General features: G+C 48.5%; 15 protein-coding genes across 15 annotated transcripts; 9 read left to right on the forward strand and 6 right to left on the reverse strand.

Annotated features, from left to right (window-relative positions):
• Positions 1-2: 2 nt before the first annotated feature.
• On the forward strand, positions 3-1536 carry BX661DRAFT_180511 (uncharacterized protein). Its single transcript, XM_051535485.1, has 4 exons — positions 3-482; positions 634-686; positions 710-836; positions 890-1536. The coding sequence occupies exons 1-4, from the start codon at positions 401-403 to the stop codon at positions 1372-1374; spliced, it is 747 nt and encodes a 248-aa protein (XP_051392862.1). The 5' UTR covers positions 3-400; the 3' UTR covers positions 1375-1536.
• BX661DRAFT_180512 (uncharacterized protein) lies at positions 1537-3875 on the forward strand. The gene is given in 5 exon segments (XM_051535486.1): positions 1537-2684; positions 2705-3001; positions 3041-3156; positions 3192-3665; positions 3683-3875. 5 exon segments carry the CDS (start codon positions 1635-1637, stop codon positions 3789-3791), a joined length of 2046 nt encoding a protein of 681 aa, XP_051392863.1. The 5' UTR covers positions 1537-1634; the 3' UTR covers positions 3792-3875.
• Positions 3876-4089: 214 nt separating this feature from the next.
• BX661DRAFT_180514 (uncharacterized protein) lies at positions 4090-4811 on the reverse strand. The gene is made up of 2 exons (XM_051535487.1): positions 4201-4811; positions 4090-4174 (listed from the first exon to the last, which is right to left on the reverse strand). Exons 1-2 carry the CDS (start codon positions 4650-4652, stop codon positions 4138-4140), a joined length of 489 nt encoding a protein of 162 aa, XP_051392864.1. The 5' UTR covers positions 4653-4811; the 3' UTR covers positions 4090-4137.
• Positions 4788-5730, reverse strand: BX661DRAFT_223799 (uncharacterized protein). The gene is made up of 2 exons (XM_051538889.1): positions 5635-5730; positions 4788-5605 (listed from the first exon to the last, which is right to left on the reverse strand). Exon 2 carries the CDS (start codon positions 5484-5486, stop codon positions 5148-5150), a length of 339 nt encoding a protein of 112 aa, XP_051392865.1. The 5' UTR covers positions 5487-5605; positions 5635-5730; the 3' UTR covers positions 4788-5147.
• On the reverse strand, positions 5510-5730 carry BX661DRAFT_197564 (uncharacterized protein; the record flags this gene model as incomplete). Its single annotated transcript, XM_051538142.1, has 2 exons — positions 5510-5605; positions 5635-5730. 2 exons carry the CDS (start codon positions 5728-5730, stop codon positions 5510-5512), a joined length of 192 nt encoding a protein of 63 aa, XP_051392866.1.
• Positions 5731-8391: 2661 nt separating this feature from the next.
• On the forward strand, positions 8392-9455 carry BX661DRAFT_180518 (tyrosine phosphatase family-domain-containing protein). Its single transcript, XM_051535488.1, has one exon. It carries the CDS (start codon positions 8461-8463, stop codon positions 9154-9156), a length of 696 nt encoding a protein of 231 aa, XP_051392867.1. The 5' UTR covers positions 8392-8460; the 3' UTR covers positions 9157-9455.
• A 240-nt stretch (positions 9456-9695) lies between these two features.
• BX661DRAFT_180519 (uncharacterized protein) lies at positions 9696-10358 on the forward strand. The gene has a single exon (XM_051535489.1). It carries the CDS (start codon positions 9793-9795, stop codon positions 10285-10287), a length of 495 nt encoding a protein of 164 aa, XP_051392868.1. The 5' UTR covers positions 9696-9792; the 3' UTR covers positions 10288-10358.
• Positions 10359-10486: 128 nt separating this feature from the next.
• BX661DRAFT_180520 (activator of mitotic machinery Cdc14 phosphatase activation C-term-domain-containing protein) lies at positions 10487-11960 on the reverse strand. Its single transcript, XM_051535490.1, has 4 exons — positions 11778-11960; positions 11569-11745; positions 11036-11537; positions 10487-10994 (listed from the first exon to the last, which is right to left on the reverse strand). Exons 1-4 carry the CDS (start codon positions 11862-11864, stop codon positions 10579-10581), a joined length of 1182 nt encoding a protein of 393 aa, XP_051392869.1. The 5' UTR covers positions 11865-11960; the 3' UTR covers positions 10487-10578.
• A 553-nt stretch (positions 11961-12513) lies between these two features.
• Positions 12514-13314, forward strand: BX661DRAFT_180522 (uncharacterized protein). Its single transcript, XM_051535491.1, has one exon. The coding sequence runs from the start codon at positions 12775-12777 to the stop codon at positions 13159-13161; it is 387 nt and encodes a 128-aa protein (XP_051392870.1). The 5' UTR covers positions 12514-12774; the 3' UTR covers positions 13162-13314.
• BX661DRAFT_180523 (fumble-domain-containing protein) lies at positions 13315-15907 on the reverse strand. The gene is made up of 2 exons (XM_051535492.1): positions 14835-15907; positions 13315-14802 (listed from the first exon to the last, which is right to left on the reverse strand). The coding sequence occupies exons 1-2, from the start codon at positions 15806-15808 to the stop codon at positions 13605-13607; spliced, it is 2172 nt and encodes a 723-aa protein (XP_051392871.1). The 5' UTR covers positions 15809-15907; the 3' UTR covers positions 13315-13604.
• A 285-nt stretch (positions 15908-16192) lies between these two features.
• On the forward strand, positions 16193-17789 carry BX661DRAFT_180524 (serine incorporator/TMS membrane protein). The gene is given in 5 exon segments (XM_051535493.1): positions 16193-16540; positions 16558-16792; positions 16813-16962; positions 16980-17469; positions 17496-17789. The coding sequence occupies 5 exon segments, from the start codon at positions 16308-16310 to the stop codon at positions 17720-17722; spliced, it is 1335 nt and encodes a 444-aa protein (XP_051392872.1). The 5' UTR covers positions 16193-16307; the 3' UTR covers positions 17723-17789.
• Positions 17790-18083: 294 nt separating this feature from the next.
• BX661DRAFT_197570 (uncharacterized protein) lies at positions 18084-19688 on the forward strand (the record flags this gene model as incomplete). Its single annotated transcript, XM_051538143.1, has 3 exons — positions 18084-18247; positions 18948-19480; positions 19678-19688. 3 exons carry the CDS (start codon positions 18084-18086, stop codon positions 19686-19688), a joined length of 708 nt encoding a protein of 235 aa, XP_051392873.1.
• A 577-nt stretch (positions 19689-20265) lies between these two features.
• Positions 20266-20526, forward strand: BX661DRAFT_142169 (CTAG/Pcc1 family; the record flags this gene model as incomplete). The annotated part of the gene is made up of 1 exon (XM_051532929.1): positions 20266-20526. One exon carries the CDS (start codon positions 20266-20268, stop codon positions 20524-20526), a length of 261 nt encoding a protein of 86 aa, XP_051392874.1.
• A 365-nt stretch (positions 20527-20891) lies between these two features.
• BX661DRAFT_92377 (uncharacterized protein) lies at positions 20892-22972 on the reverse strand. The gene is made up of 2 exons (XM_051539594.1): positions 22812-22972; positions 20892-22683 (listed from the first exon to the last, which is right to left on the reverse strand). Exon 2 carries the CDS (start codon positions 22508-22510, stop codon positions 21014-21016), a length of 1497 nt encoding a protein of 498 aa, XP_051392875.1. The 5' UTR covers positions 22511-22683; positions 22812-22972; the 3' UTR covers positions 20892-21013.
• Positions 22973-23229: 257 nt separating this feature from the next.
• BX661DRAFT_180529 (P-loop containing nucleoside triphosphate hydrolase protein) lies at positions 23230-25719 on the forward strand. The gene is given in 7 exon segments (XM_051535494.1): positions 23230-23385; positions 23449-23485; positions 23613-23671; positions 23831-25132; positions 25147-25314; positions 25335-25486; positions 25516-25719. 6 exon segments carry the CDS (start codon positions 23449-23451, stop codon positions 25664-25666), a joined length of 1869 nt encoding a protein of 622 aa, XP_051392876.1. The 5' UTR covers positions 23230-23385; the 3' UTR covers positions 25667-25719.
• The last annotated feature ends 853 nt before the right edge of the window (positions 25720-26572 follow it).

Raw genomic sequence — 26572 nt, forward strand, 5'->3', positions numbered from 1 at the left:
TAAGCAGAGGATCACCTCGACAGGCATGATCTGCTTTTGTGTGTTGCTATTATTATTATTGTTGTTGGTTGGATCCGTAGCCCGAAATAGACGCGCATTTGGACGCAAGAAACATGGCAGAATAAAGCCAGGAGCTGATATGCATATTGTATGCGCGCAAAAGAGGGTTCATGTTATGTTGTTTAAGCCCTTTGCTTCCCCCCCCGCTCTTGTGGAGTTTATCCACAGCTTCAGCCCCTCACCCGCGCCCCTTGTGCACATCAATCGATGGATATATGCGAGGCTCTATGCTTTCAGCGCTCCTTCAATTTCCTTTAATTCCTTCACTTTTTTCTTTTCTTTTTCACTCATTTGTTACTCTTTCAATTTACACACATTACACATTTATTAGCAACAACCAATGAGCTCGGACGACAGAATTGCAAAGGCCGCTAGCTTTCTGCTGCACAGCCCGCCAGGCGAGGTCGACGATGTATTCAATGGTAAGCCAGATGCCCGCAAATTTGCAACCGACTTTTTTGCTGCGCTCCTCATTCAAAAAGCAAATTTTCAACGCAACGCAACACACACACAACACACCTCATTACACGGACCAGAGACCATGAGCTAACACCATTTTCATTTTTTCCATAGACATTCGCGGAATTGTGAACGACGATGACGCACTCCAGGCACAAATTGAGCCTGTTTTGGCGAAAGCAACATGCAGCAGTTCCTGGTGGTCGAGGTCCCCGGACAGCAGAGCACTGTTCTGCTAACACCGTACAACCAGGTATCTGAGAGCCGGTACCTAGATCCCAATACTGGCACAGTATTCACCTTTGACCATCTTCGGCGTATAGCTTCAGACCCCGAGTCCTACGACAATTCTGCGGATGAGAACGAGGAGCTGCGGGCGCCCTGCAAACGCACCTGGATCAATACGTGGCCAACCACTACACTAACGGATCCGTTTCTGTGTTTGCACATGAGGGCGCTGTAGTGAGCTGCATTGTGAGCAACAAGTTTTCGCCAGGCAATTTCTGGAATGGGTCGTGGAGGGCCGTTTGGTCGTTCAATCCGGCCATGGCGCAGCTCAATGGAAGCGCCAAAGTGCGCGTGCATTACTTTGAGGACGGTAATGTGCAGTTAGACACGCAGTCGGACTTTGCTGGTGATATCGAGGCGGGTAGGGATGTGGCGAAGAAGGTGGCCAAGATGATTGGCCAATTTGAGGCTGATTTCCAGCAGGGGATTAATGATGGGTATAGGCAGTTGGCTGAAAGAACCTTTAAGGGACTGCGTCGCACGTTGCCGGTCACCAGGAATAAGATTGACTGGGAGAAAATTGCGAACTATAAGATTGGCGGAGAGCTAGCGCACGCTGAGAACTGAAGGATTGAAAGAATATATCCATTACACATATGATGAGAGAGATCTGATTGAAAGTGGGAGGTGTGGCCATTTTGCCATAATTAAGCCATCGACGAGATGTAGACAGCTGATGTCGGGGGGGCATCCGGACGAGGTCAATTGTTGCAAATCGATTAATTTTTGGGTTCTTTATTTTTCATTTTTAATATTGATACAATACCAACACTATTTTATTATACCTTGGACTTTAATTACTTTCAAACTACATTTATTTTTTATTAATGCACGCTATCGACAAGGACACTGTGCACCGCTTGTGCTCGGGCCAGGTCATCGTGGATCTAGCGACTGCAGTAAAAGAGCTTCTGGAAAACGGGCTGGACGCAGGCGCCACGTTAGTCGACATCAAGATGAAGGACAGCGGCCTGGCATCCATCTCTGTCTCAGACAACGGGCAGGGCATTAAAGAAGAGGACCGCATCTCTCTGTGCCGCAAACACTGGACATCCAAAATCAGCAGCTTCGAGGACCTGGAGGGCGTCGACACATTTGGGTTCCGCGGCGAAGCCCTAAGCTCACTCTGCGCCGTATCCAAAGTAACCGTGACTACAGCGACCGAAGAAACAGCGCCCATGGGCGTTCAGCTAGAGTACGACGGCAACGGCGAGCTTGCGGAGACGACCACAGTAGCTCGAGAGAGAGGCACCACGGTTACCCTGACAGGGTTGTTTACTAGGTGGCCGGTGCGCCTGCAGGACCTGAAGAAGAATATCCGGAGAGAGTACTTGCGCCTTGTCGGCTTGGTCGAGCAGTACGCTATTATTAGTGATCAGGCGCGGATCACCATGTCGAATCAGACCAAGAGCGGGATTACCGTGGCTGTACGCACGCCGCCGCAGGCTGACCGCATGGCTCGGTTGGTCGCGGTTCTGGGTGCCCAGGTTCGCCCGCATATGACGCAGATAGGGTACCGGCCCGCAGATTCTGCAGTTGCCGACGACGACGACGGGCTGGAGCTGCTGATTGAAGGTAATATATCCAAGCCAATACCGGAGGCCGGCCGCAGCGGCTCAGACAAGCAATACTTCTTTGTCAACGGCCGCCCATGCGATTTCCCCAAGGCCAAGAAACTAGTCAATGAGTCATTCCGCAGCCACTGTCCGACAAAATACCCGGTATTTGCCATATCCATATCCATCAACGCCACAACCATTGATGTCAACTTGACACCGGACAAGCGCACTATTCTAATTCGCCACGAGACTCAGTTGCTGGCGGCACTGAAGGAGGCGTTGGCGAATGTGCTTGAGCCCCAAGAGTCTATGTTCAGCGTTATCGAGTACAAACGCAGTTGATCGCTGAGCCCGCGCCCAGAGATAATCATGATAGGCGCAATGTTGTTTCTGTGAAGACATCGGTGCCCGGAGTTGTTATGTGTTATGTAGAGGACCCGAAGTCCAAAGTTGCTGGCAGGTCAATTAACAACAAGAGGCCGAGTGGCCATGATGCGGATTTCAACCCGCCTCCCTCGGCAGCATCGAGGCAGAGGCTCGTCGAGCACATGGGGGGTGTTATTTCCAGACCCCAGCCAACTTCTGTATCTCGCCCAGTTGATCCCAAGCCGACATCCAAGAAGCTGCCCAGCATTGTCATTGGCACTTGCCGCAACCGCATGCAAAACGACGAGCATGACTGGCAGGGATTGGCGCTCGGCTGCGAGAAAAACAAGAACGGCGAACAGGGTACTCGAAGAAAGCCAGCAGGGGCAAGTACTGCCGACGAGTATGCTGCATTGACACAGCTGTGGCGAAGGCGGAATATCAGAAACCAACCCGAAGACGCCTCTCGGCGCTATCCCAGCTAATACACAAGACTGATTTTGCGCGTATGTCAGTCATTGGCCAGTTCAATCGCGGCTTTATTATAGCGCGCCTCGACCAAGATCTGTACATTATCGACCAGCATGCATCGGACGAAAAGTATAACTTTGAGCAACTGCAGCAGCGCGCGGTCATTTCCTCTCAACCGCTTATTCGCCCGGCACAGTTAGAGCTAAGCATTGTCGACGAAGGCGTAGCCATTGAGCACAAGGAGACGCTGATGCGCAATGGATTCCACGTACGAGTTGATGATACGGAGGCGCCGGGAAGAAAAGTCAGTCTGTTGAGCCAGCCGTTTATCGACCAGACATTGTTCAATCAGCAGGACCTGCTGGAGCTTGTTGGAAAGCTGTGCATTAATCCCGAGTCCATGCCTCGGTGCGAAAGGGCACGTAAGATGTTTGCATCTAGGGCTTGCAGGCGGTCAACAATGTCGGGGACTCGCTGAGCTTGACGCAGATGAAGGCCATCGTGCGCCATTTAAGCGACCTGGACCACCCGTGGAATTGTCCGCATGGTCGCCCGACAATGCGCCACCTGCACCGACTAAAGGATTAAAATATGTATCCATATTAAATTTATATGAGGTTAAAGCAAATGGCAATTAAAACAAAAACAATAATATATCAAATTTACAAAGTAGTTGGACAAAATTATATTTTATGCCAGGTGTCTGTACATCAATATCATTATATGTACTCATTTATTTATTTACCTAGATTATACCTTTGGATGCATTAACATATTCTAGGAGAATAATTTTACGACAATAGTTATAATCGTATATGTTGCTACAAACTAAACTACTTAGATTTCATTTTGCATTTACAACCATGCGTAATTTCAAATGCAAGACAATGTATGAAATTATTTAAATAAATCGCCAAACCTGCTAAATGAAAACTCAGTAATCCTGTGATACATCAAAAAAATCGATATCACTCAAATGAGGATACTCGGACCGTACTTTTCCTTCAAAAGCCCAAAGCATTCACCAAAGTCGGGATCTACAAATAAAAAGGTCAGGGAAGGCACGCGCAAAATGAGTTGCACGACTCCGTCTTCCATTGATCCACAAATATAATCACCTCCATTATACGTAAGTTTGATACTTCTCACCGAAGTGGATAGTGGCGCTGTAGTGGACAAACTGGCGAGATCGGGGGGTGTAGACTGGTCAAGAGCGTCGGTATTATTCGTGTCCTCGCTGTGTACTAAATCACAAGCTTTCAGGTTAGTCAGTGAGGGTAGGCGAGGAAGGAGCGCTGAAATCGTCTCAATATTAATATCACCTCTAATGGTCAAGAAAGTAAGATTGGTCCAGTTGATCCTGTCTGCGTCAAGTTTTGGAGAATCGAAAATAAGATCCAACGCTGCTTGACCATCAATGCGCAGGCGGTTGAAAAATCTGTCGGCCATCTCGTAGAAATTTCCATGTCTGTCGCATGCAACATCCTATCGAATCTTGAAGTTTCCAAATCCGCTGGATTTGTGCCAGAAAAACGACTTGATCGCTTGAATTGATCCCAAAACGTGAATATTGGGAATGTACGCGGGAAACAGAGCAGTGCTGATTTCTTAATATCAGAGTGCCAATTATCAAGACGCAGGTACTCAAGAGCAGGAAAGCTCATCTGGAGATTATGACTGAGCTCAGAAGTGTAATGTGATAAATAAATATCTAGCTTTTCAGTTGGGCAAGTTGATGCTGCTAGGGTTTGGCTGTTGGCAAAACTGGCCATGAATAGTCAGAAGGATAATCACGCAACTTCAGAGTTTTGAGTGTATCGGCGTTTACCCTTGGGAGGTTCTCCACAGCCCAGGGGCTCATTATAAGAGAAAGATGGGCGAGTGTGTCCGAAAACGCAGGCACATAAATCGGATAGAAAAGATTATGTTTGAAGCTTGTCACAGTTACTGCAAACCTATCGACAAGGTACCCGACCAATGCACTAACATCGATATTGGACTTGCGGCTTTAGTATTAAGCTCGAGTACATTTGGAAAGCTGTCGGCCAGATCTGCAGCAAGATTTAAAAGGCCGTCGCTCGCTTTTTTGCTAAGAACAATGGGTAAATAGTCGTGAACAACCACTGAATGCTCGTGAAACCTGAAGTGCAGGGCTTTAACGCCAGTCCACGCAACGCTGGTATGCTGCAGCTCGCTAACAATAGCTTCCAGGAAATCCAAAAAGTGTTTGCCAGCTTCAAATTCAAACAATACAGACCTGATGTAGCTCTGTCCACCAAGCATTATAATTTCAGGGATATCTGATTCTAGGGCTGGTACCAAACTTGGATTGTTGGGATCCCGATTCGAAACAAATGCACCGAATTCCTGCGCTCGAGCAGATGATCGGCACCGCCAGCCTTCTCCACTGCTGGCACACGCCTGCCAGTACTGAAAATTCACGTGGCAGGTGCTTCGTGGCAGGCTTGGCGACTACACAGTTCAGGATCATCAATACGATGTTGTTGGGCAAGTGGAAGTTGGCCATTTTAGTAAGAAAAACAGTTGGCAACAAAAGGATAAAATATAAGATAAACAGTGGTGGAGATTGAGCAGTTTCACTAAATGGCCTCAAAGTATTTAAAAAGTTGGGATGTAGACAAATAGGAAGAAGAAAGAAAAACAAAAGAAACAAGAGATGAAGATATTTTATATAATAATGGTCGAGCCAAAAAAACTAGCGATTCTGTCGCTCATTATTTGCTTCCTCAAAACAGAATTTCAACAACAATCAAGTTACCTAATCCTTAAACAATCAATTTAATATAAATAAAGCTGCAATTATATATATATATATTTTAGAATGAAACTGTTTTTATTTACGTAAAAGTCTTAAAAAAGTGAGCATTCACAATGTTGAGAATCCCACGGGTGGCTCGCGACCTGGGACAGTGACCCAGGCGGAGACCCGTCGGTGCGTACAGAAGCACCAGATAGATGTGGGATGTCAACCAATGTCCTGGTCACATCACATCAATTGCAAAGCCGCATGGTGTTTATGATTAAACCTGTTTTAGTTAGAGAATGACAGCAGCAGATATTGACGCAAATTTGAGGCACATCAAGATAGTATTTGTTTTGCCAGTTGTCTACATGTGAGCGGCGCTGTAGCCGCCGCGCACATGTTATAATTCGTTTCTGATATATACTGAGGCGTTCCCGTCATGAGGACAGGATATCCTCAGTTTTCTAATATAGCTTTATTTTATTTTTTAAGAGTATCCCTTGTGACTAATTATTTAGTTATTATTAATCCCCCTGTGGCCACATTTAAAAAAGAAACTAAAAGCGCTAGGTTTCTCAAATGTGATACATTTCAGATAATGATACACATCTCCATATTCTTCAACAAAATTAATATAGTCAATACCTTTTTGTTAGAACAACTGGGATACTAAAACGTTCTATTAGCGTGTAGGCAAACTATTATTATAAAAAATGTATTTAATAAATAAGTGCTATGCACTGTTGGCAGTAAAGAAGAAAAACATATTGCTTTGGTCACTGTATGACTTATTGCTTGTGTGGTTAAACAGCCAAGAATGGTTAATCAGTTGATTGCCATTAACCAATATAAAGTTTTGTTGAAGTTTTCAAAGCATTAATATTCGGAACATCATCAAATTACAAATTCATTTGGCGCAAATTGGAAAAAGACAATATTATTTTCATTAGTTCCTGCGAGCATTTTCCATGAGAACTTGTCGGCAATATTTCTCAATGTTACTTTTTGCAACTGCTGGCAACAAGCCTTTGCAATGTATTCAACATCATGTAAATTTAAATTTAAATTAAGTACGATCAGCCTTTTGAATTGAACTGATTCATTGAAGTAATGTGTTGATTTGCTTACAAAATGCTGTAGGTTTTGTGAGTACATTTTACTCAACATTACAAAAAAAAACATCTGCATAGCCATTTTTATCATTATAATTAAATCCAATTTAACAATATTTGGCATGTGCTTGACAAGCAGCTTGACAAAACGCATGGCATTCTCTTCAAAGCCGATTTGAAGTGTGTGTATATTTTTATAATAATATATGCTGTCAATAATCTCAATTTCTATAACACTGGTCCAGTCATATTTGTTAAATGCGAGAAATATTGTTTGCGTTGCCGACCAGTGCGCGACAGTACGGAGAATAAATTATTTCCACAGACAGCACGTTTACTAAATGCGAGTATCCATTGACGTTTATTAGCTCGATATTTGAGTTTTTGAAATTTATAATTTCAGCGCCTTTTGAATCCTTAGCAGAACGAGTCTTACACCTTTTATGGCCACATAGTGTGGCATTGTTGTAAACTAAAGGTAATGCTTTTTTTCTCCACTTGTGACAAACGCTGAACAACAGCAGATATTTTGCCTATGTATTAACTTCACTTTTGCTGGTATTGGTAAACTCGCGGAGAATTTGGTCGAGAACGACAAATGGAAGCTGGCTGAAGCAAAACATGGCTGAAAAGACAATAAAAATGTTGGATTTTTAAAAAGTTGTAATGTTAAAGTAGTAATATTTGATAATGAGGTAAATAATTAAGAGTAGAGAAAAGAAAAAAGTATAGGGTATGCTGCCTCCAACATATATACTTAAAAATAATTTTGATAATGTAAGAAAAAACTGTGTCTGCGAATTTAAATTTGTTTCTAAAATGAATGAACAATTTGCTTGGTATTCTATGGAACTGTAAAGCAATAATGTACAATTTTATCATAAGAAAATTGGACATGTTGAGTTTGAAACCTTACCAAAAATAAATTAGCTGACAAAATGCGTCCCAAGCAACTAATTAAATTAAATTAAACCATTGCGACCATATATTTACAAACATAGCCCAAATTGCTAAGAATTGGCAATGGTTCATTTGAATTTTTCAAAGCTACTGGCAGGCATGGCACCCAATAAATAATCGATATATGACAAAGTTTATTTCAGAAAGTGGCATGTTGAATTCGGAAATTATGTAACATTTTGTCTTGACAATATTAAGGGTTATGATGAACTAGAGTTTACATTGAAAATGGGTTTGAATGGTGGTACTAAAGTCATGTGCGCTTTACACGTGCCTTAAACCAAAACACTATATTAAGCGGTGTAAAATATTATATTATTTTTTAGCCCCCTTTTTTAGTTTAACGTCATTTTTAGTCTTCAACTCGCACGTATTAACCCGTTTACAAAAATTATTTTTCATTTACACAGTGTAATCAATTATGTCAGAATTACCCAGTATTCAACAAACAGTAGTATCGGCGCTAGTATCTCACGATGAGTCACTCCACGATGCAGAGCCAGCAGCAAATTTCCCAATCACGATCACCAACACAATAGTAGCGACAAAGCCCTTCGAGGACGGCGCAAACATGGACGAATGCCCCGAAGACCTCTACCCACCCGAGAACTTTGCCATGGTCTGCCCCTACATATACCGCAGCGGGATGCCAAAAAAACGGCACTTTCCCTTTCTCCAAAAGCTCAAGCTCAAGAGCATCCTGACATTGATTCTCGAAGAGTACCCGGAGCAGAGCCAGAAATTCCTCAATCAAAACGGCATCAAACTGTTTCAATTCGGTGTTGCAGGGAATAAGGAGCCATTTGCGGATATTCCAGAGGCGGTTATGTGCGAGGCTTTGGCGGTTTTGATGGATCGGAGGAATCATCCAATTTTAATTCATTGTAATAAGGGGAAGCACCGGACGGGGTGTTTGGTTGGGTGTTTGAGGAAGGTGCAGGAGTGGAGCCATACAAGTATTTTCGATGAGTATCGGAGGTATTCAGCGCCTAAATCGAGGTCGATGGATCAACAGTTTATTGAGTTGTTCGATGTGAGACCAGTGCTAGAGAAGATTGATTTGGCCTGCTTGCCCGATTGGCCCATGGTTTCTGCACGAGTTTCATTTTCGCAGTAAGACAAAGTTAATGATGAGTAAACGACAACAATTTAAAAAAATAAACTTCGATGAGAATGACTAACCAAAAGGGAGAGAGTTCCCTGTTTTTTTTGTAAATGAAAGGAGTGCGTAGTGCTCCGATGTACAGTAACTTGGAAGTTGTTGTTTTTATTCGACAACAATGTCACTTGCACGCAACATTTCACATAGATAAGAAGTAAACTCTAGGAGCACAGGGGACCAATAATAATAATAATCAGTCCATTTTTAATTTTTAATTTTTAATTTTTGTTTTTACTCTTTAACGATAAACGTTGGGAACAAGCTCATAGTGCATGCAATCGGTGACTATTCTGAACAACGTTGTTTTTTCAAAGGAGTTAAAAAGAAGAGGTGGGAAAAACCTCTTCCAATTTGACAGTAACATAATTAAATATCCATAACAATAACAATAATACTTGGAATTTTACGCACTCCCACGCTGAAAATAACAAAAAAGATTATAAAAGACCCCACGTATTCCACCCCCCTCAAAAACTTTTATTTTCAAATTCCGATTTCCTGAATAACCCAAGCTTACGCACACACACACAGACGCACACAAAACTTCAACCGCCCTTTCTACCCTTTTTCCAAACATAAAAAACAATAACCATGAAGTTCAATTCCATCCTCGCCATCATCACCACCACGGTTCTCAGCACCAAGGTCCATGCCGCCGCCGATAAGGAAGCGACCGCATCTTGCGCCAAAGCCTGTGAAGTAGCCGCCGAAGTTCAACGTCAGGACTGTAATACTGTTTGTCTTAAATTTGCCGAACAAGGTATTCCTTTCCTCCCCGCCATAGCCACTCCGGTAGTCACCGCCGTGGTCACTGTTTCGGCTAATACTGTTACGGCCACAGTCAAGTCTGGTTCCTCTGCTTCTCCCGCTGCTTCTTCGGCAGCAGCAGCAGCTGCTGCTGCATCGAAGAGCTTGGATGCTCAAAGTCAGCTGGAGAATAAGGGTAAGGCCCAGGATGAGAATAATAGTGAGGATCGTGCAAAGAACGCAAGTGCTTCGGCGTCGGATGATATGTCCAGTGGTGCGGATAAGACGGTTGTTGGAATGGGCGTGGTAGCTATTGTTGCACTGGGATATCTTTTCTAAATCTTTTTAAAAAAATTTCTTACAATCATAATATAAATTCGGTAATAATTTATCTCCATACACATTTCAACCGGAGGGGGGGGTGGGAGGAAAACCCCCACCTAACCATCTATTTGTAGAACAAAAAACATGTGTGTATGGAATGTTATATTAAAAATACAGCATATTTAGAAAAAAATATTATGAAAATTTTTTGACACATTAATCGTGTTTATAAAATGTTTAGAGAGAGGGAGAGAAGAAAAATGCAAATATTAAAAAGAGAAAAGAAAAGAAAAGAAAAGGTTGTATTTATCCAATACTCATAGCATTCCGTTCACCACGATACAAAGCTAACGGTACATCATCATCCTCATCACTTCCACCACCACCGTTTGTTTTTCCAACAGATCCCGCAGACTGCGACCTCAAATACTGCTGCTGCTGATTTTGGTTTTGGTTCTTATTCTGGTAGTTCTGATGATGCTGTGACGAAGGCGACGGTGGTTGCGCAACATACTGCGAACCGCCACCACCAGCACCAGCAGAGGCACCAGCACTCAAATAAATCTGCTGTTGCTGTCTCTCATACTGCGGTGACATCATCACTCTCTCTACAGCCTGTGGTCCCCCAGATTTTCTCCTATTCCCCCCATTGGTGCTGCTGCCGTTACCGCCATTACCTCCAATACCACTCCCACCATTGTTATTGTTGCTGGATTTGTGGCCTCCGTTTGTGCGTTTACCATTACTGCGTGGGGATTTTTACCGTCCTGGGGTTTCTTGTTAGATGACGAAGACTGTGGCTGTGCGTTTGATCGATGTGGGCCAGGAGAACTAGACCGATTAGCCGGTTGATCCACCCTTTGATGCTGCTGCTGTTGTTGTAGCTGAGGCTGCTGCTGTAACGGTGGTGTCAGCGGAGCCGTTTGCGCTTGCGCTTGCTGTTGATGCTGCTGCTGCTGCTGAGACCGCGGATTGATGAGTTCCAAGTACCAAAACATCATATTGGACAACAACACTTGCTGCAACAAGGGTCTGCGCGGATTCGCCAGTTTAATCGATGCCAAGCGATAAATAGCCCGCTCAATATGTATCGGCAACCTATTATTGCCCAACCCCAACCTCGTTGTAGGCGGAGGCCTAACTGGAGTAATTATACTCGGGATATGTTGCTGCTTGGGTCTCTGACTCTCATTATCACTCGACACATCACTGTCTGTATCCGCCCTCTGCTGCTGCTGCTGCTGTTGCTGAGACTGCGGCTGCTTCTGGACTGTCCTGATGATGGTGTTTGTCTACTGAAAACTGATTGCTGGAATCCACTGATTTGGAGTTATCCGGCTGGTATTGTTGCTGGTGTTGTTGTTGTTGGGGTACTGGCGGAGTGGTCTGTACCTGATGCTCATCAGTTAATCTCCGCTCCTTCTTGCTCTTCCGATTAAAGCGTAGGAACGAAATCGGCGACGGAAGCTTATTCTTAGACAAAGACAGTGGCGGTGATGATCCACAACAGCAGCCGGTGACGGCACCACAGCGGGTACAGGCGGCACAGGTGGCGCCGGTGACTCTGACATGCGTCCCCTGGACAGCGACATTGGCAAACCTTGCTGCTGCTGCTGCTGCTGCTGCTGTGGTGGTGTTGATTTTCCAGAATCCCCTCCCTCCCCCGAGCCTTCATCCCTGCCACCCCACTGCCACCAAGAAGCAGATTTTTTGTGTGAAATGGTTTTGCGCTCCGCCGGATCCGACGATGAAGCCGACGACGCCACCGCAGATGACGCAGCAGCGGGTGCTGGCACGGGTGCTGGCGGTGTCATAGGAGTAGGTGGTGGAGGCGCAGTGGGCACTTGGGCCAATGCCAGGGTATTTCCCATTGGCTCGGCCTCACAAATATCAAAATCGTCAAAACCGAAATCATCGACGGCTGCCGTCACCTGCTTGAGGATCTCCGCAGTCGAAAGACGCTTGACCTTGGCGCCAGCAAGAACACCGACAGGGACTGGTGAAGGAGTCAGATCCAATTCCGCACCATAAGCATCGGCTGAATCGGCAGTGGCAGCGCCAGCCGCCAGGCTGCTCTCAGGTCTGGATGCCGGCACAGGCACGGGCGCAGGCACATCGACAAACTCGTCGTCGGAGCCGCGCTTCGGCGACGTCTCCTGGTCCATCGGAGCGACCAGCGGCGACGACACACCAGGCGCCGATCCTCCGGCACCCACCCTCCCGCCCCTCCCCCTCCTTCCCAGCCCAGTACTCGCCGTCGAGTCCCTCCTCTTATTCGCCAGCTTGCTTCGCTTCAGCGATGATCTCTGGACACTCTGGACCAAAAACGGCGCCTCCACGCCAAACTCCCCATCCCCAGCAACATCCTCCTCGACGCGCTCAACAAACGACTTGCGCCTGACAAGCCCCGTGGTATTCCGCCGCCTCACCGCCCCGGACCCAAAATCACGCCGAGCATCCGCCACCAGGGGCTCCTCAACACTCTTGTATGAGTAGCTAAGGATGGATTTGCGCCGATTAACCGTGTCTTCCATTTTGCTCAGTTGGCTGCCATGCTTTGACAGCCACTCTTGGAACTCGCCGGGTGCGATCTCCGGGTGCAGACGCGCTGGCAGCCAGACGTTGGGCGCGTCCAGCGGGTCAATGCTGAATTCCTCAGGAAACTGCGCTGCGATGGCCCCGCGTTTGAGCTCGCCCACGGCCTCCAGCTCCTCATTCAGCCAGTGGTCAGAGGTGGCTGTGGCTGTGGTTGTGGCGATGCTGGAAGAGGAAGAGGCCGAGGGGGCGGTCGCCATTGCCATTGCCATTGCCGCAGGTGCTGGTGCTGGTGCTGCCAATTGCTTCAGATCGCCGACGGAGCGCCGACGTCCGGGAATGGCGGTGGGCTGATTGTCTGGGGCATTGCCGGGGAGCATTTTTTCTATAAAGGAAGAAAGAAGGAAGCGGAATGATTTAGACAGTTTGAAATTTTTAAATGGAAATTATAATGTAGTATTTATGAAGAAAATGGTAAATAATAAATGCGATTTCTTTTCAGGTGATTCGCAGAAAAGAAAAAATAATGAAAGAGTGAGGGAAAAAACACACGCTTTTCCTGCACGCGGACACACGAAACAAGCAGCAGTGCTGGGCTGCATTGAAACCCGCACTCTTGCCACCAGCCAAAATAAATAAATAGGAACAATAAAATAAAACAAGAAGCCCATTGGCTGGGCGAGGGAAATACTCTTCTTTTTCCTTTGTGCGTCTGCGAGTGTCCCCACTTTTCTCTTCCTTTCGCCCAAGGGAAGAATGCGGCGCCCAGCCCGAGCCGCGCCCAGCCCGACCCGCGCTCAGCCCGACCCGCGCTCAAACAGGCACAGGCAGTCGTATATGTTGGCGCCGGCGGCATCGGCGGCCATCTGGTTCTTGAACACAGCCAGCTTGAGCGAGTCGCACGTGAAGCGCGCGCGGTAGTTGGAGTGGATGGCGCGGCCCATGCCGACGATGACCACCAGATCCACGCCCGCGCACAGCGCGACCAGCCGCTCGTCCAGCTTGCGCAGGTCCAGGCACGGCCCGCCGCTGCCCGTGCCGGCGACCACCAGCCGCCCAGCCGCCACGCACTCGGCCAGCGCCGCGTCGGCCGCCGCGGCGCGCCCAACAATGTCCTGCAGCTCGGGCGCCGTGACGTCGTTCAGCGCCGGCAGCGAGTTGGCCGCCAGCACCACGTGCGTGCCGCGCCGCGCCAGGAACCGCGCAAACGGCAGCACGCCCAGACACACGTCGGCGCCGCTGTTGTCGACAAACACCACGGCGCGCGCGTACGCGTGGGCCTGCGCGTGGCGCGCGAACGCGTGCGAGTCGTCCAGCCGGTCGACCCACGTGATGCGGGCCCTGGCGCGCGCAAAGTCCAGCTGGCCGCGCGCCAGCTCGTCGCGCAGCGCCGACGCGCCCCAGTCGTACATGTTGCCGGCCAGCACGTTGCGCACCAGCAGCAGCAGCGCGTCGGCGTCGTCGAGCGCGTCGGACGCGCGCAAGAACGCCGGCAGCTGCGCCAGCGCCGCGTCGGTCTCCTGGCGCTTGACGTGCGCGAAGATGTCGTCCAGGCCAACCTCGTGCAGGCACTGCTCGCGCAGGCCCAGGAGCGCGCGCACGGACATGGCGCCGTAGGCCAGCGGCTGTTCGCGCAGCCGCCGCAGGTGCCGCAGGTACAGCGTGCCGAACGCCTGCATGCGCCGCGGGTCGCCGGCCACCAGCATGCCGTCGTCGGCTAGCGCCAGCATCCCGCGCGTGTTGCGCTCCATGGCAGCGATCCAGTACTCCTGCTGGCGCGCGTCGCCGGCCAGGTCGACGGTGTCGGGCGAGTAGCCGTGCGGTGGCCGGTCAACCAGCTGCGGCAGCGGCTCCAGCTTGGCTGGCTGGTAGTCCAGCGACCCCAGCGCGCCCACGGCCTCGGCCCCGGCAATCGACTCGGCCACCGAGAAGTTCTCCGTGACCGAGCATGCCCGCGACCGCACCGACCGGTCCTGCTTGGCGAAGAATGCGCCGCTGCGCCAAGGAAGCCCTCGTGGCGCAGGAACAGCGCGCGCATCTGGCCCTTGGACCAGAAGTCAATGGCGTACGACAGCGTGTGCATTGTGGGCGGGTGCCCGCGGATGAAGTAGCCGCCAAAGTAGATGCGCCGGATGCCGTGCAGCTGCGCGTTGAGGTACGCGATCTGCCCAATGTTGTTGCTGACCATGTACAGCAGCGACCGCGCAATGTCGGCCTCCTCGTACTGCTTGCCCAGCGACTTGCGGTAGACGCCAGCCATGGTCGCCGCGATATTGGTGGCCTTGAGCCCAATCTTGTCGTAGTCCGTGCCGTAAATGTCGCCGACCATCATGTCGACGCGCGTGTTGTCGCCGCGCTGTGTCATCTCCAGCATCTCGTCGAAGCTCTGCGCGCCCGTCAGCAGGTGCAGCAGCCCCCACAGCGTGCCGCCGCCCAGCGACGTGCCGCTGATGCGCTCGTACTGGCCCTCGCCCGTCACCTTGATGATGCTGACGCCCGACCCGATGTTGACCAGCATGTAGGGGAACGCCGCCTCGCCGCCGTCGACGAACTGCATTGGCTTGTCCTGCTCATACGTAAACACCTCGTCGGCGACCTCGCGGATAAAAAAGTTCAGCCCCGTCGTTAGGCTGCGCATCTCGTCCTCGACGCAGATCTCGACGCCGAGCGCCGAGCGCAGAAGGTCGCCGAACCGGTGTGCGCCGCCGCCCGTCGCCATGATTGTGGGCGCTGTGTCCCCGCCATCCTCCAGGAGTGTCTTGATGAACCCCAGGCAGCGGTCGACGTTGTCTGTCTCGAACGCCTTGAAGTGCAGCCGCCCGCCGCTCTCATCTGACGTGGTCGTCAGGTAGACTACTTTGGCTAGTGACCCACCGATATCCACCGCAACCTTTTGCACGCGCCCTGTGTGGTTCGGCAGCAGGATATCGCTGGCCGCTGAGGTTGTGTGCTCAACCTCGTCTATGCTCGCGCCTGACGAGTTTATGCTTCCAAATATCATGGATGTAGATGCAAAAAAATAAGTTGTGTGTGTCTATGAGAGAAAATATAAAAGCAGAACGGAAAAAGCAAGGTAAAAAAGGCAACCGAGATGAGCAAGAAGTATAGCAGCAGCAGTAGCAGTGATCGACCTGCCCGCCCGCCCGTCTTGCTCACTTTACTTCCCATTTAAGCACAGCGAGCATTTACTGAACGCTATTATTGTGACAAGCATGAATGCGCATAAAGCGATCGATATCAGTTGATTTGATCGCCGGTCTTCTAATTACACACAGAGCGAGACTCGGCCAAATCCGCATTTGGGCTTTGATACACCACGTGCTCAAAATAAAAAATAAAATCCAAAAACCAAAGCGTAAATTGCATCACCCACCACCACCCCCAACCTATTTATTTTTCTGCTCTCTAAAAAAAATTACTTTTTAAATTTCTAATTCCCAATTTAGTTCGTCTCAATTACATTTTTCTATCTGAACAGTTGTTTTTATTATTATTTCACAATGGGCGTTGTTCTCGGCTGCATCTCTTCGCAATTTCTTTCATGTCTGGCCTCCCTCGGCTGCTCGTGCGCATGTGCCGCCTGCCGCTCACTCTCCCCCTCGAAGCTCTCCGGCTCCATTGGCACACGCATCAACTACGCGCTTCTTTTCCTATTAAACTCCAGCATAGCCTATGCTATGACGACCAAATGGGGCATTGACTTGGTCAAGCGAATATCATGGGGCTTCATATCGTTAAAATGTCCTGAAGGCTGTGCTACGGCACGCTGGCCGTGCACCGAATGTGCTTCTCGCTGAGTCTCTGGCATCTCGTCCTGGGCCTTTTAACCATGGGCGTGCAGGATAGTAGGCACCCGAGAGCCAAGTTGCAGAACGGACTGTGGGCGGTCAAGTTGGTTGCGTGGGCAGCGTTGGTTTGCCTGAGCTTTGTTATTCCCAGTGGCTTTTTCGAGTTTTATAGTCGCTATGTGGCGATGATTGGTGCGGTGTATTTTTGGTCATTCAGCTGGTCCTCTTGGTTGATTTTGCGTACAACTTGGCTGAGGGGTGCATTGAGAGATGGGAGGATACGGGCAGGCCGCTTTGGCGCAACCTCCTTGTAGGCGGCACCCTGGCCATGTACCTGGCATTCGCCGTTATGACCATTGTGAATTACGTGTTTTTGCCTCGAAGGGCTGCGGGAGGAACCAATTTTTCATCACTGCCAATATGCTCGTCTGCATCTTGGTTTCGGTCGCATCGGTGCATCCGCGAGTGCAGGAGGCTAATTTGAAGTCGGGGCTGGCGCAGGCTGGGATGGTCACCGCGTACGCTTCGTATTTGGTCACCAGTGCGCTGGCCGGGTCGCCGCCCGAAAAGGACGAGGGCGCCGCTGTGTGCAATCCGCTGGCTGGAGAGGCCAGCGCCAGGGCAACAATGGCAGTTGTGGGTGCGTTTTTCACCATCGGGGCGATCTGCTACAGCACTACTAACGCGGCAGTAAAGGGAAATTCAATCATTCGCAGCGGTGCTAGCAGCATGTACGAACCATTGGCTGGGTCCGAGGAGGAGGCCTCTGGGGTGCGGATGACCAACGCACAGCTGCGGCAGAGTGCGCTAAGAGACGCAGTGGCTAATGGCTCGCTGCCGCAGTCTGCGCTTAATGAGGACGGGGAGGATGGAGGTGAAGCGATGATGAGGCGTTTGGAGTGCAGTATAGCTACACGTTCTTCCACTTTATCTTCTGCGTCGCTTCCATGTATGCTGCGATGCTGCTGACGAATTGGAACAGCATTAATTCTGAGGATCATGTTATTATTATTGGGCGCAGCGTCGCTGCGGTTTGGGTCAAGGTCGTTACAAGCTGGCTTTCGTTGTTGCTTTATTCGTGGACGCTGCTCGGCCCGCTGGTTCTGCCTGACCGCGAGTGGCTGTAATTTTTCTTTTTTTTTTTATTTATTTTAAATGCTTATGTACGGATTAGGCTTTTGTTTTGTTTGCCTCACACCAGAAACTGACTTGAAACAAGCAACAAAATCGCTATTTTTTTGGATTGACTATTTAAGAAAGAATTTATGTTGCAAAACATTTGTGCTCACTTATTTTTTCCGCAGCAACGCTTGCCCATCCATTTGCCCATTATTAATAAAATATTTATCTTTTTTCTTTTTTCTCTTTTTCTTCTATTTGTCTACATCCCAACTTTTTAAATACTTTGAAGCCATTTAGTGAAACTGTTCAATCTCCACCACTTTTATCTTATTTTTATCTTTTGTTGCCGACTGTTTTTCTTACAAAATGGACAACTTCCACTTGCCCAACGACATCGTATTGATGATCCTGAACTGTGTAGTCGCCAAGCCTGCCACGAAGCACCTGCCACGTGAATTTTCAGTACTGGCAGGCGTGTGCCAGCATGGAGAAGGCTGGCCTGCCGATATCTGCTCGAGCGCAGGAATTCGGTGCATTTGTTTCGAATCGGGATCCCAACAATCCAAGTTTGGTACCAGCCTAGAATCAGATATCCCTGAAATTATAATGCTTGGTGGTCAGAGCTACATCAGTCTGTATTTTTGAATTTGAAGCTGGCAAACACTTTTTGGATTTCCTGGAAGCTATTGTTAGCGAGCTGCAGCATACCAGCGTTGCGTGGACTGGCGTTAAAGCCCTGCATTTCAGGTTTCGCAGACATTTAGTGGCTTTCACGGCTATTTACCCATTGTTCTTAACAAAAAATCGAGCGACGGCGTTTTAAAGCTTGCTGCGGATCTGGTCGACAGGTTTCCAAATGTCTCGAGCTTCATACTAAAACCTCAATTCCAATGTCGCTATTAGTGCATTGTCAGACCTTGTCGATAGGTTTGCAGTAACTGTGACAAGCTTCAAACATAATCTTTTCTATCCGATTTATGTGCCTGCGTTTTCAGACACACTCGCCCATCTTTCTCTTATAATGAGCCCCTGGACGTGGAAAGCCTCCCAAGGGTAAACCCGATACACTCAAAGCTCTGAAGTTGCGTGATTATCCTTCTGACTATTCATGGGCCAGTTTTGCCAGCATCTAAACCTCTGCAGCATCAATTTTGCCCAACTGAAAAGCTGAGTATTGTTTCTTTAATTCTCAACATGCGAGACGACGCTGGGGTTCGAGCTCTGCCGTAGTTTCCAGATGAGCTTTCCTGCTCTTGAGTACCTGCGTCTTGATAATTGGCACTCTGATATTAAGGAAATCAGCACTGCGCTGTTTCCCGCGTACATTCCCAATATTCACGTTTTGGGATCAATTCAAGCGATCAAGTCGTTTTTCTGGCACAAATTCAGCGGATTTGGAAACTTCAAGATTGGTATAAGATGTTGTGATGCGACGGACGTGGATACTTTCTACGAGATGACCAACAGATTTTTCAACCGCCTGCGCATTGATGGTCAAGCAGCGTTGGATCTTATTTTCGATTCTCCAAAACTTGACGCAGACAGGATCAACTGGACCAATCTTACTTTCTTGACCATTACAGGTGATATTGAGATTGAGACGATTTCAGCGCTCCTTCCACGCCTACCCTCACTGGCTAACCTGGAGGCTTGTGATTTGGTACACAGCGAGGACACATATGATTCCGTCTCTTTTAACCAGTTCACGCTCCCCGATCTTGCCAGTTTGTCCACTGCGGAGCCACTATCCACTTCGGTGAAAAGTATTATAATTACGTGCCATGTCTATTATCAAGACTATAAAAGATCAAAGGACTTATTCTTGGAACTCGTTTTGCGCGTGCCTTCCCTGACCTTTTTATTTGTAGAGCCCGACTTTGGTGAATGCTTTGGGCTTTTAAAGGAAGAATATGGCGCCGAGTATCCCCATTTGAGTGAAATCATTTGTGTGACACCTTAGAGGATTACTGAGTTTTCATTTAGCAGCTTTGACGATTTATTTAAATAATTTCATACATTGTCTTGCATTTGAAATTACGCATAGTTGTAAATGCAAAATAAAATCTAAATAGTTTAACTTGTGGCAATAGAGCCAGGGAACAATTGTTACACCAATAATTTGTGGTATTATGAATAAAAGAGTAGATCTATTGAGCGGGATAATAAACAAGTAATATATTCTAACTAAAGTAAATGATTAAGACCAATTGTCTACCGCGCCATTTTGCCCATCATAGGCTCTATTGAAGACCTAGCTACATGCCCCTATAACAAAGCTATTCTAAGAAAAGAGTAGTCGGGGGTTACCTAGACCTGGGTCTAATTTTCTGGCGGTGGAAATTGTCCGCCAAAGCGCAAAACCAACGGCACAAGTCAATCAGTCTTGTTGCCCATAAGCACCAAAAAGATAATGCAGCTCACACTACTCCCATCTCCACTCCCTTTTTACGTTATTAATTGACATTTGCAAAAATTACAAATAGTATTTCATTTATCAAACAAACCATATCGACATTATAATAGGAATAGTAGTAATAAACAATTTCAAATGGACTCTACCGCATTGCCGCACACAACCACGCTCCGCGTGCCCTTCCCCAGTGCCCACCAGGCAACCATCGCGATGAATGCGCTCCAAGTCGACCGCGACATTTCGGGCGACAAAATCCACCGCACAATCCAAACCGAAGACTCAGCCCTTCTTGTAACCTTTCGCTCAAGCAACCTACGCACGCTCCGCGTAACTATCAATGGTTTCATGGATTCGCTCATCCTGGTGAGCAAAACCCTAGAGGCATTTTCCAATTAACGTAAAATAAACATCACATCAGAAACATCAACCGAATGGCACGTGTTGAGCTCCAAATCAATTGCATAACAGACCACGAGGGACTCGACGGTGCAAGAAAGCATGTGGGTCACTAGCTGCAATAGGGCAAATGGCATAGTACTGCCCGCTAGGGCAACGAGCGCAGAGTGCGTGGACTTTTGACCAATGGCATGCACGCCCAGCGTGTAGCCTGTGAGCACAGAGAGCAAAAGCGCAAGGCATGTCATGGATGACTTGACCAGGGAGACAACAGGTGAATGCAGCAAGTTGTGCTTTCCCAGCAGCGTTCTGACAAACCTTGATGACTCAAAAAACCCCTTGCCACTGAATCCTGCATATACCACAGCATAGTTACCCAGTGCATCGGCCAAGTGCATTGGGCGGCCCAAAAGCATCGACACTAATGACAGCGGCACAATACGAAGTAAGCTGACCATCCACCGCAAGCATAGCTCTAGGAGGTGAATTAACTTGGCCGCAAAAGGAGTGATGCAGACAGGACCACGGTACCCAGTTGCCTGGTCAGTGCCGCCATTGCCGCCGCCTGCAGCGTATGCAAAACAAGTGGTTCGCCGGGATCGTGGCGGTGGAAGTACCACTGGCTGACCACGCACGACACGACAGATCTAAGGAACTGCACAAACACCGCCGATATCCACGCAAACGACACCGCCATGTACGCCGGCACACCCCACGTGTGCCACTGCAGGGAAAGCGAGAGAAGAGGCAGCCGCGAGGCAAAAATAGCTGACACAACGGCAAACGCACAATACAGTGCGAGCAAAAGGACGGAAAACCCGTAAAGCGCTTTGTTCTGCAAAACAACATCGCACGCTAGAGAGATCACTCCGACGCTGCGCTCAATCTGCACGCGCTGGTGCGAGATGGTCCAGCCAAACCGCACAGCCAGGATCACGGCTGTACCGACAACCAGGCAGCTCCGCACACGGTACCCGACCAGCTCCTCAACTCCCGGGATGCGGAACACCTGCGTGGTGGCCCACAGTGCCGTGGCCGTGCTGACCACCGGGATGCCCAGTGTCGTTAGCCAAACAACCTTGCGCGTCTGTCGCCGCAGCAGCTGCACCCACGCTAAGCTCGCAATGGCCGATGCTACGGAGACCGCCGCCACCTGCGCAATACCGCGCAGCAAATCGCCGTAGTCCCGCCCAGCTGGTGACTTTGCAGGCGGCACCGCTGTGGTCGCCAGCAGGTACACGCCCAGAGCGAGATATGTCACTGTGTTGAGCAAAAAGACATATGCCGCTGCGCTGTCCGGCCCCGACAGCCCTATTGACGTTGCCTCGGGGCCAAACTCTGCCAGCTCCTGGCTGAACCGCGACACATACGAGTCCGTCGACGTCGTGCTCCCTGCATCATCCATGTCTTCGGTCATGCGGAACCCAATCAGCGAGCCGCGCGGCTCGCTGCTTCCCGAGTCCGTTGACGCAATGCTTCCTATTGACTCCCTGTCCACACTGGACGCAATGCACAGCAGCGCTGGCTGCTGCTGATTTTCAGAAATCAAGAGTCGCGACTCGGAAGCCAGCGGCTGCTGGTTGGAGACAGACGAGTGCGCGGACTGGAATGGCTGAAATGACGTGCGTACGCTGGTAAAGCTATCGTGCGACGTATCATTAGACGTACTGGCCTCCATCGGCCCGCCCCTCCTACTTGCTCCCATTATCTGGCCTGCACTCACCCGGCTCACCTCACTGATGCTCAAATCCAAATCCACAACTACACTTCTCTCCTCTTCCATACCCCAAACGGCATCCACACCGCTCCTCAGCTCGCTTCGGGTGTCTTCGTCCAACTCGTCGTACAGGCAACTTGCGCCATTGCACTCGCTCAGCAGTGTCACTGAAACAACAAGTACAACGAGCCGCCATAGGTCGTCGAATGGCACGGTCGCCAGACTGTTTACTCCGGGCACGCACTCGCGCACCATTTGCCTACCCATCGTGCCGTGCTCAAAGTACCGCAGGAGGAGCCGCGCTAGCTGGGCGAGTCCGTCGAGGTTTGGCTCGCCTGCGTTACTGCTGAGCACAAGCGATGCTGTGGCAAAGTGCTCCGGGTCGGCCTCAGTTGTGATGTCTATCAATATGCGCGCGTCAACCAGGTCATCTGTGCTTGCTATGGGTTCGCCAGAGAGCTGGGAAATCTACAAGGAAAATGGAGAGAGAACTAAAAACCAAATTAGTGTGCAATGCACGAGCTGAATAGCGGGCGAGGTGTAAAATGAATTTGGTTCGCGTGTGTACCCAGGTCAGACACGCCTGCCGGAATTTGGCGCTCCTAAACGACATTGTGTGTTGGTGTTGTGCACAGAAATAAAAAGAACGGAAATTTACAAGGAGGTCGTAATAAATACAAAAACAATTAATAAAGCTGTAATTTTCATTGCAAGAAAGCAAGGATGGTGATGACGCCAACGCGTGGCCTGCTGCTTGCCAATGCACATAAAAATTAATAAAAGGGGAAATTTGCATATTGTCACGTGCAGGTACTTTTTGAGCCGTCACGCAATTAATTGGCGCATGTGGCAAAGTCCTGCGAGAAACTTGTTAATCATGGGCAGCCCTTTTATTTTTGTTACTTTGTCCGAGACATGTGTTTAAAAAGCAAGACTCAATGCAAAAGCCGCGATCTGATCTGCAACTCATCATTTATTTTTTATTATCAGACTTGAGCAGCGGGATTTCACGTATTTTCCTATTTCTTGGAACCGAATGATTAGACTAAGGATTTTGTCTCCTCTTTCATTTTTTTATCTCTTCATTTTTATTTGTAGAAATCTCAATTCTCTTTTTTCATTTTTCTTTTTCATTTTTTATTTCACAGTGTGCATTAAAGGCGTCGGCAAACATACACACATACACATAAACCGAGCACACTAATATGCGCGACGACATTCGTATTGTTCTGGTCGGCGATGGTATGATTCAACAACCTTGAGAAAAAATTTTGGCACTTTCATTAAAGGACCCTTCAAATTGAAACTCGCTTAAAAAAATTTAAAAACCAACACTTCCTTTCTTTTTTGTTTAACACTCACAATCTAGATGGCGTTGGCAAAAGCACATTGGTCACTGCTCTAATTAAAGAGACTTTTATATTAAATGTAAGTTTGCATTTCTCATTTCCCATTTCCAAATCCCCAAGCATCCTTACTACCACCCTTTATATTTTCTACTTTGCTGCCTTTCAATTGCATTACCAAATTCAAAATAGCATAAAACGGATAAAGACATACTTTTTTTTTACTTTTTTCTCTATCTAGGTTCAGGCGGTCGTGCCCGAGGTCACCATACCGCCCGAAGTCACGCCGGAGAACGTCACGACGCACATAATAGATACATCGTCGGCGAGCGAGTCGCACGAGATCCTCGAGACAGAGCTGCGAAAAGCCAACGTGGTCTGCATTGCCTACGCCGTCGATGATCGCAGCAGCTTCCAGCGCGTTCACGAATACTGGCTTCCACTCTTGCGACTACAGGGGATTAACCTGCCAGTGATCCTAGTGGGCAACAAGGTCGACTTACGCGACGAAGACACTGGGCACAGCACTGTGCTGGAGGACGAGGTTGTCCCCATAATGAACGAGTACCGGGAGATTGAAATCTGCGTCGAGTGCTCGGCCAAGGCCCTGCTCAACGTATCAGAGCTGTTTTATTTTGCGCAAAAGGCCGTTTTGCACCCCACACGGCCGCTGTATGATGCCCGCGATCACGTTATGAAGCAAAGGTGCTCGGACGCCCTGGTGCGCATTTTCCGCCTGTGTGACATGGACGGCGACGGAATTCTGAACGACGCCGAGCTGAATGATTTCCAGCGCAAGTGCTTTAATACGCCGTTGCAACAGCGTGAGCTCGAGGGGGTCAAGGAGATTGTCAAGGCCAGTCGGCCTGACGGCGTGGTTTCCGGCGGCCTGAATGTCGAGGGCTTCCTTTACCTCCACCTGCTGTTTATTCAACGAGGCCGCGTGGAAACCACATGGATGGTGCTGCGGCGGTTTGGTTACGGCGACGATCTCAGTTTACGCGAGGACTTTTTGTGTCCTGAGTTCGACGTGCCCTCTGACTGCTGCGTGGAGCTCAGTCCGCACGGCTACTCCTTCCTTACAGAGATCTTCAAGCGCTATGACGCGGACGGCGACAGCGCTTTTGTGCTGACGAGCTCGAGCAAATATTCAGCTGTCACCGGCATTCCGTGGAAGCACAATAAATTCCCCGACTCCACTGTCACCAATGCCGCGGGCTTTGTCACTCTGGAGGGGTGGTTGGCACAGTGGAGCATGACGACGCTTTTGGATCACAAGCAGACCTTGGCGTACCTCGCGTACTTTGGTTATCCTGGAGATATCCGCGATGGCATTCGTTTGGTTGGGCGTCAGGGCGGGCTCGGCCATGGTGCGCTTCGTCGGCGCAAGAAGGGCAAGCTGCCGCGCAGTGTGTTTCTGTGCTACGTCGTGGGTGCATCTGGGTCAGGCAAGTCGTCGCTCATCAGGGCGTTTGCCAAGAAACCATTCTCTGAAGACTACGCGCCCACGACACGGTCAACCACCACAGTTAACTCGGTGGATGTCAAGGGTCGGAGAAATACCTTGTGATGCAGGAGTTTGGACCCTACGATACCAGCGTGCTGCAGAGTCGGCGGCAGCTGGAGGCCTGCGACCTTTTGGTAATGGTTTATGACTCGAGCGACCCTAATTCGTTCTCGTACTTGACGAACTTGCGCAAGAATTATTCGTTGGATAATGTTCCGGTCATATTTGTTGCTACAAGAGTGACTTGGATTATGTGGAGCAGAGAGGCGACCAGCCGCCGGACATTTACTGTCGTGAGCTTAAGCTTACTGCGCCCGTCTATGTCTCTGTGCGTGACGGGCAGATTGCCAGTGTGTTCCAGAGGATGGCGGCTATAACCAGAAGCCCTCAGTCGGCTACGCCTCTTTGTTGCTGTCAAGGCCGCATGTTTGGTCTGCTGCGAGGATCCTAGGTATCACTGCGTTGGCTGGTGTTGGGTTGGTTTCTACGTTTGTCGCGTATCACGCTATCAAGTATTGGTGGACGAATATCCTTTATTCAAGATCGTCGTTCTCGACGTCCACCGCCTAAGAGAAATGAATTGTAGTTTTTCTTTTTTTAATGATGAATGCATTTTTGTTTCAGTTATTTTTATGGTTATATTAAGCGAGGCACGCAAAAAATGGATGCTCATGTATTTATCTGCAACTGCTGAGTCTATTTTTTTAAAAAAAATGAAAATACACCCTAAACGGCCTAATATTAATTTATCTGAACCACATTTGTTGCCAATTGTTGGTATTTATCCACTGTTACGCAGCCTGAGGATATGGAGGTAGACCTGAGGGCAAGAATCACGAGACAGATTCCTGCCAGCTTGCTGATGGATCTGATATTGACCAAATTACAGGGGACTAAATCAGACGCCACTACTGCATCCAGACATACTAAGAAATAATAAAATAAAAAAAAAAAAAAAAAATATATCAAATTGCCGACATAAAAATAAACATATACGGTCTGCCTGCACGTGACTCGCCATCTGATGACACATACTGTCTGTCTCGAAATAGATGCGCTGAGCGCACGTATACAGATACGCCAATAATTCCATATCAGAGACCCGGTTACTTTCATAAGGACCAGTTCTCGCAAACGGAGCACACAACTCCAGTGTGTCCACAAAGACATTGAGACATATATAAGATGAGGTCGACGATAATAGCACTTTAGAAACATTAATAATAAAACTTTATAATTTAACACTATCCTTTAACATTATTATAATAGTGCTCCCCACACCTCCCCTTTTACATAACACTACATACTGTAAATTATAGTTCTTATATGTCAAAATGATTTGATATATGTAATTTAAAAGCAAATACTTCATGAAGTTATCTGCCAATCCATCCACATCGGCAGTTTCACTATACAAAAAATTCACAAAACAATTGGTTAACCAGTCTTTGTCCTGTGTGGCTAAAACGAAAAAGT

Source organism: Kickxella alabastrina, assembly GCF_025024165.1.
Source record: "Kickxella alabastrina strain RSA 675 chromosome Unknown BX661scaffold_7, whole genome shotgun sequence".
Lineage (NCBI taxonomy): Eukaryota > Fungi > Kickxellomycota > Kickxellomycetes > Kickxellales > Kickxellaceae > Kickxella > Kickxella alabastrina.

Coding starts and splice junctions, on each gene's coding strand:
- BX661DRAFT_180511 (XM_051535485.1), top strand. CDS start 401: ATGAGCTCGGACGACAGAATTGCAAAGGCCGCTAGCTTTCTGCTGCAC. Junction 483..633: donor GGTCGACGATGTATTCAATG/GTAAGCCAGATG, acceptor TTTTTTCCATAG/ACATTCGCGGAATTGTGAAC. Junction 837..889: donor CACCTTTGACCATCTTCGGC/GTATAGCTTCAG, acceptor GAGAACGAGGAG/CTGCGGGCGCCCTGCAAACG.
- BX661DRAFT_180512 (XM_051535486.1), top strand. CDS start 1,635: ATGCACGCTATCGACAAGGACACTGTGCACCGCTTGTGCTCGGGCCAG. Junction 3,002..3,040: donor CCAAGAAGCTGCCCAGCATT/GTCATTGGCACT, acceptor CAAAACGACGAG/CATGACTGGCAGGGATTGGC. Junction 3,157..3,191: donor TATGCTGCATTGACACAGCT/GTGGCGAAGGCG, acceptor ACCAACCCGAAG/ACGCCTCTCGGCGCTATCCC.
- BX661DRAFT_180514 (XM_051535487.1), bottom strand. CDS start 4,652: ATGGCCGACAGATTTTTCAACCGCCTGCGCATTGATGGTCAAGCAGCG. Junction 4,175..4,200: donor TTTGGGCTTTTGAAGGAAAA/GTACGGTCCGAG, acceptor TCCTCATTTGAG/TGATATCGATTTTTTTGATG.
- BX661DRAFT_223799 (XM_051538889.1), bottom strand. CDS start 5,486: ATGCTTGGTGGACAGAGCTACATCAGGTCTGTATTGTTTGAATTTGAA.
- BX661DRAFT_180518 (XM_051535488.1), top strand. CDS start 8,461: ATGTCAGAATTACCCAGTATTCAACAAACAGTAGTATCGGCGCTAGTA.
- BX661DRAFT_180519 (XM_051535489.1), top strand. CDS start 9,793: ATGAAGTTCAATTCCATCCTCGCCATCATCACCACCACGGTTCTCAGC.
- BX661DRAFT_180520 (XM_051535490.1), bottom strand. CDS start 11,864: ATGTCGCTGTCCAGGGGACGCATGTCAGAGTCACCGGCGCCACCTGTG. Junction 11,746..11,777: donor TGCCGTCACCGGCTGCTGTT/GTGGATCATCAC, acceptor TCTTTGTCTAAG/AATAAGCTTCCGTCGCCGAT. Junction 10,995..11,035: donor TAACAAGAAACCCCAGGACG/GTAAAAATCCCC, acceptor GCACAAACGGAG/GCCACAAATCCAGCAACAAT.
- BX661DRAFT_180522 (XM_051535491.1), top strand. CDS start 12,775: ATGGATTTGCGCCGATTAACCGTGTCTTCCATTTTGCTCAGTTGGCTG.
- BX661DRAFT_180523 (XM_051535492.1), bottom strand. CDS start 15,808: ATGATATTTGGAAGCATAAACTCGTCAGGCGCGAGCATAGACGAGGTT. Junction 14,803..14,834: donor AAGGGCCAGATGCGCGCGCT/GTTCCTGCGCCA, acceptor TCCTTGGCGCAG/CGGCGCATTCTTCGCCAAGC.
- BX661DRAFT_180524 (XM_051535493.1), top strand. CDS start 16,308: ATGGGCGTTGTTCTCGGCTGCATCTCTTCGCAATTTCTTTCATGTCTG. Junction 17,470..17,495: donor TGAGGACGGGGAGGATGGAG/GTGAAGCGATGA, acceptor AGGCGTTTGGAG/TGCAGTATAGCTACACGTTC.
- BX661DRAFT_92377 (XM_051539594.1), bottom strand. CDS start 22,510: ATGGGTAGGCAAATGGTGCGCGAGTGCGTGCCCGGAGTAAACAGTCTG.
- BX661DRAFT_180529 (XM_051535494.1), top strand. CDS start 23,449: ATGCGCGACGACATTCGTATTGTTCTGGTCGGCGATG. Junction 23,486..23,612: donor TATTGTTCTGGTCGGCGATG/GTATGATTCAAC, acceptor CTCACAATCTAG/ATGGCGTTGGCAAAAGCACA. Junction 23,672..23,830: donor AAGAGACTTTTATATTAAAT/GTAAGTTTGCAT, acceptor TTCTCTATCTAG/GTTCAGGCGGTCGTGCCCGA.